At 37.5% G+C, this 6,054-nt stretch overlaps 2 protein-coding genes across 2 annotated transcripts; one reads left to right on the top strand and one right to left on the bottom strand.

The window, feature by feature from the left end:
* Positions 1-310: 310 nt before the first annotated feature.
* Positions 311-3,635, top strand: LOC143578001 (uncharacterized). The gene is made up of 4 exons (XM_077061688.1): positions 311-385; positions 805-1,858; positions 2,238-2,369; positions 2,470-3,635. The coding sequence occupies exons 1-4, from the start codon at positions 311-313 to the stop codon at positions 3,633-3,635; spliced, it is 2,427 nt and encodes an 808-aa protein (XP_076917803.1).
* A 542-nt stretch (positions 3,636-4,177) lies between these two features.
* LOC143578003 (putative inactive patatin-like protein 9) lies at positions 4,178-5,648 on the bottom strand. The gene is made up of 2 exons (XM_077061691.1): positions 4,710-5,648; positions 4,178-4,580 (listed from the first exon to the last, which is right to left on the bottom strand). The coding sequence occupies exons 1-2, from the start codon at positions 5,646-5,648 to the stop codon at positions 4,359-4,361; spliced, it is 1,161 nt and encodes a 386-aa protein (XP_076917806.1). The 3' UTR covers positions 4,178-4,358.
* Between the last annotated feature and the right edge of the window lie 406 nt (positions 5,649-6,054).

Below are 6,054 nucleotides of genomic sequence, written 5' to 3'. Positions count from 1 at the left end.
TTTACATAACCCAAAATACAGTTGAAAATTTATACCATAACAAAACAAAAAATACAGTTGAAAATTTATAAACATATTCAATATTATTTAACAATAACAATAACAAAATTCTTAGGATTAAACTAAACTAATATTCCGATTTCTTACCATGGCAGATAACGAATTTATCATGACTACACCACAATTTTTCACTCATCAGGTATAATCAGTGTTGGGTTAGGTTTTCTTTCAAAATCGTGGTGGTAGACGGTGGTTAGGGTTTCGATATCGCCGGCGGTGGTAGCGAAGAACGGAGACGGTGGCGACGGAGATGGTGGCGACGGTGGAGACGGCGGCAAAGGGGTTAGGCGGAGATGGTGGCGACGGTGGAGACGGCGGCAAAGGGGTTAGGCGACGGTGGAGACGGCGAGTATCCTGCGGTGCGGAGATGGTGGCGACGGTGGAGACGGCGGCAAAGGGGTTAGGCGACCGCCCTTTCTACTTTCCAAATATCAAATACCAAATCGTCGTTCCCATTGGACAATTATACAGCACCGCTACCTTGACCCTCGACATGAACCCTCAAAGCTAGTTGACGGAGCCCCTTCCACAGATCCATTACGTGGACAGTTTTCATTAAAGAACCTTAAGTCGATTTAGAGTTTTAAGTATTTGGTCATACGAGTTCATTTAGATTTTTTTTCTCCCTTTAGTTTTATCATCTGAACATGATAACACCCATCTAACTTTAAACACATTTTTTATTAACTTTTTATTATTAAGTGTATTATCTATTCTTTTTATTAACTTTTTATTAATTTTTAGGTGTTCGGGTCCCATGAAGAATTGATGAATTGGGTACAAAACTTGGCACGCTCTCTTGGTGTTGTCGTCGTCACTAAAAGATCGAACAAATATCCTAATGGGTTCGTGTATAAAGTTGTAATCATGTGTGATCGTGGCGGAAAATATAAAGTTAAGGATTCAAGTAAAGTTTCTGGCACAAAAAAAACTGACTTCCCATTCGAATTAGAAGGGAAATATTCAATAGAATATAATTCCTGGACGTTAACGATGATATGTGATGAACATAACCATCCGCCTGTACAGCATATGGAAGGCCATCCATATGCTAAGCGGTTAACTGATGATGAATTTAGTTTGGTTGCAGAATTGACAAGGATGAATGTGGCACCACGTGATATTCTATCGATACTGAAGGAGAGGAACCTAAGTAATGCATCTACAATCAGTACGATTTACAATGCACGCACTAAAATTCGAATGAGTGAGCAAGCAGGCAATTCTCCGATGCAGGTTCTCATGTCTATTTTACATTCTAATGGTTATGTTTATGAATTTACTACAACTGGTTCAAACGAGTTAGAAAATTTATTTTTCGTTCATCCAATATCATTCGATATTTGGCGTGCATTCCCACACGTGTTGATTATAGATGCCACGTACAAAACAAACAGCTATAATATGCCTTTTGTTCAGATTGTTGGTGTAACTTCGACCAACAAGACATTTTCCATAGCTTTTGCCTTCATGCAAAATGAAAAGATAGAAAGCTATACATGGGTCTTAAACTGTCTAAAGTTAACATTAGACAAGTGTATGCACCCACGTGTTATACTTACAGACAGGGAGTTGGCTTTAGTGAATGCATGCAAAGAAGTTTTCCCGAATGCTACTCAATTACTTTGTAGATGGCACATTAGTCGCAACATATTCAAGAACTGTAGGCAATCTATCAGGTCAGCACGTGATTGGGACAACTTTCTAAAATTATGGGAGTTACTAGAAGATTCTACAACTTTGGTTTCTTACACAGACAATTACAAGCAACTTCAGTCATTCTTGATAAAATATCCACGTATGTTTTCTACGCCCCGATATATTTTTTTCTTTTTATATATCTCTTATAAGTTTAATTACTTTTTCAGGTGTTTTAAAATATGTAAATGAAAATTGGTTGAACAAATACAAGGAGATGTTTGTGTCTGTCTGGATTGATCAACATCTCAATTTTGGAAATAACACAACCAATAGAGTAGAAAGCCAGCATGCGGTATTGAAAAAATATTTGAAATCTTCAAAATGTTGTTTGGATAAATTTGTGGGTTGTATTAATCATCTCGTGCAGTCGCAACATACATCAATCAAAGAAAGTTTTGAGAAAAGCAGAGTTGTTCGCATACATCAACACAATATACGATGTTTTAAACTATTGCGCGGTTTTGTTTCAAATGAAGCTCTCGATATAATTCTTGCGGACCATGAAAGCTGGAAGAATCTTCAAGTAGACTCTTCAAATTGTGGTTGTCGACTTCGCAACAGCTGTGGGTTACCATGTGCTTGCGAACTTTCAATGTATATTAGTTCAGGTAAGTATAATCTGATTGATTATTTTAATATTAGTTCAGATTTTTTTAATAATGATTCTATAAAATTGTTAATATATTACTTATTTATATTTTAACATAGGTCAATGTATTTCCTTGGATTCGATTGATATCTTTTGGAGGAAGCTAGATTTTGTACCTTCAACAACTGTCCAAGATGACGATGTTAGTTGCGAGAATGAACTAAAACATTTTAAAGAAAACTTCAACAAGCAGTCCAAAGCTGGGAAAAAAAGTTGGTTAAGAAAGCTGAAGGACATAATAGGTCTCGGTACAACAGATATTCAAGAACCTCAAATTCAGAAAAATACTCGTGGAAGACCAAATTTGAAGAAATCACAACAAAAAAGACGTGTCGGTCAAGGTACAACTGATATTCAGGAACCTCGAGTTCAGAAAAATACTCGTGGACGGCCAAGCTTGAAAAAATCACAACAGAAAAGGCGTGCTGAATTTTGTTCAGCCAGATATAGTTGCTCAAATGTGCCCAATTTTGTTGATCCGATTAAGGAGCCAGCCAGACATAGTTCATTCGAATTTGACCTGAACAGTGAACCATTGATAGACTTGAATGAAGTCCCAGGTGAATGTTTTGAGCGTTCATACATGATAGACTTAAATGTAATGCCACAGTTGAATGATTCCAATATAATGAGCGATATTCCAAAAGTATTTCATCCATATATAACAAATATACAGAATGTTAAAGGCGATGGAAACTGTGGATTTCGAGCAATAGCTGTTTGCCTCGGACTTGATGAAGAAAAATCTTATGAGTACATTCGACAGCAAATGAGAGAAGAGTTACAAAATCGATACGATATTTATAAAGATATGTTTGTCAGGGATGTAAATTCATTGTATCATGACTTGTGTTTTTTTGGGTCACCTTGTCCAGAAGAACACTGGATGAAAATGCCTGAGGCAGGTGTTCTGATTGCCAATAGGTTTGGTGTTATCATCCATTCTTTAAGCATGTCAGGCAGTACCACTATTTTCCCATTTTGGAGTGGTCCAGAAGAAAGTCAACATCACAGAGCTCTTACAATTGCTTTAGTATTTGGTGAGACCCATTATGTCATGGTAGAGTTACAAGGAGAATCCCCAATGCCTGTTATCACGTCTTATTGGAATCTTAACAATATTAGCCGGTCTGCAGTTAGGTGGGAAACAATGTATAAGTCGCGTCTAGAACTGTACAGCCAACTTTATCGTCCTGAAAGTGGGTTTGTGGATTTAAGTGATTAATTATTTTAGTGTTTTTACATTCATAATGAACTTGTATTTTCGTATTTATATATTTGAGTACTTTTTAAAAGACTAGTAATATTCATAATTGTATAATAAAATATTTAATATACTATTATTCATACTAGTATTGCAAAAAACTAATTACAATAGCCTTTAAAAAAACCTAATTAAAAATAGATATTAGTAGTTTAAATAATTATTATGTAATGATTAGTAGTTATATTTAAATAAAATAGAATAAAAATGATTAGCAGTAGATTAATAGGGTTGACTTGGTATACCAAATAAAAACTTTTGGTATATTTAAAGCCCCCCATCCAAAAACATGAACACATCGAGATCTGATTCTATTACAAATCTTTTGAAATAGAATAATTCAATTTTAATACAACAAATAATAACTAAATAATAATAATAACAATTAAGTAATTGTTAATTCCAGGAATCTTACTTTTACTAGGCTTTAAATGCCATTTAATAGCCCATAAGCTACTTTAATTTTATACTTATTTTGTTCAGAAAACAAGAATAAACAATTAAAAGGGTAGCAATTAATACTACTATAACACCAACAATAATAAATAAATACAAAATAAAGTTTAAAAACAATTACACATAACGACAAACTCGTCTTTATTGAGCACCGTAACGGAAATAGTTAATATTAAACCCGAGATGGGTTAAAACTTAAAACTCAAAACTAACAACAACCGTTAAAACCTACCGGCCGTGAACGAGAGGAGTAACGGCGGTATCCTTATAAGGACTAGGCGGCAAGCTACTCCTTCGTGAAGCTACAAGTCGATGTACAAAGCTTTCGATTCGTTGTCCGTTAGTCTCCGTTAGTAACTGTTTAGCACCAAACGGCAACGACTCAACTCCTTGTTCCATTAACACATCCTCCATTGTCGGTCCCACGCTTCCGTTAACGTAACGGTTCGACTACAAGTTTTCAAAACGGCGTTAGTGATTACTTATTATGTCATAAAAAAAATTTTTCACCTAAAATGTAAATATATTATTTAATAAAATATAATGTTTATATCTATGCTATTAGCAATTAATATTTACCTGAATTCTGACGTAATCCGTTTGGTTCCAGTAGAACGCGTTACCTAACATTTGGTCAACGGTATCCGACACACCGTCGGACGCGATGTCAACGACGGCCGACGTCATACATTCGCCGTTACGCTTGAGTTTCCGTCGCGGCGAGACGGTTAATAAACCGTTACCAATTGAAATAACCACTAGGTCTTCAACGCCATTGAGCGACGGAAACTCACGCTTATTATGTAACGCGTGAGTAACCGCGATCGCCGTTGGATTATTCATCACTAAACCACCGTCCACCGCGAGGCAGGCGGTTTTTCCGTCAACGGAAGTTAACGGAAACGGTTTAAACACTGACGGGTTGGCCGACGTGGCGCGGATTACCTTCCAGAGCTCGAAATCAAAGCTCGCATATTCGGAAGCATCCGCGCGAGAAAACACAAACGGAGCGGAGGTCTTGAGATCGAAACACGGAATAAGCAGAGGCTTACACGTATCCTTTAACGTCAACACTTTACCATCATCTCTGGTGAATACCTGCTTCAAAACCTTATCCATCTTCTTACCGGAAAACATCCGTTTATTCCGGAACAAGCCTACGGTTTTCACCGAGTACAGTTCGTTACGGTTCTCGTTCACGAACCTAACCGCTTCTCTGGCGGTAAACATCGGGCGGCCGTTACCATCATCCGCGTTAATCATGACAGCGAGAAGTGCGCCGATGCCGGTTCCAGCAATGATATCGAAGAAATCAATGATTCTAGTGTTTGAGTCGCCGGTTTTGGCATGGATCTGGTCTTCGAGGTGGATCAAAGAGGCTCCGGCGACGGTGACGGTGGTTCCACCACCGTCAATGCTGAGAAATCGTGTCTTCTTGGTTCCTTGGCAGTGTGAGAGCCATTTCTTCTCAAGCTTTGAGAATATCTCCAGTGTAACCCTACTAAACTCAACCGCCATTGGTGATCACTAACTGAAACTCACGATTTGGTTATGAGGGGCATTAATGGAATGGAGTGTGATGGAACCAAGCGGGTGTGTGGTGAAGAGTGGAATGAAGGTAGTGGGGAGAAGTTGCATTTATATAAGGGGAGGTGAGGTTACGGTGTTTGGTGGTGTATGGGAGAATGGTGTACTCTCTGGACGGTATTTATTTTGTTTAGGTTTTTTAGTGAAGTTAGTACATTCTATGTCTCGTCGCACGTGAGAATTGCGTGGAATTTCACATGAATTTGAATTTTTAGTTTTTTAAAACTTCAAATTGGGATTACTCTATTATTATTCTTCGTTAACTTAGTCGAGTTGCTAGCATTGTGCTAGTGAAGGGGCCATTAATGGTGAGTTATGTTCTTAGCATCTCTCTATA

This window comes from Bidens hawaiensis, unplaced genomic scaffold (genome assembly GCF_021521415.1).
Source record: "Bidens hawaiensis isolate Kalapana, Puna unplaced genomic scaffold, B.hawaiensis_p1.1 tig00028992_1, whole genome shotgun sequence".
Lineage (NCBI taxonomy): Eukaryota > Viridiplantae > Streptophyta > Magnoliopsida > Asterales > Asteraceae > Bidens > Bidens hawaiensis.
The sequence above is the reverse complement of the archived record's forward strand: the minus strand, read 5'-3'. Positions and strand labels throughout refer to the sequence as shown.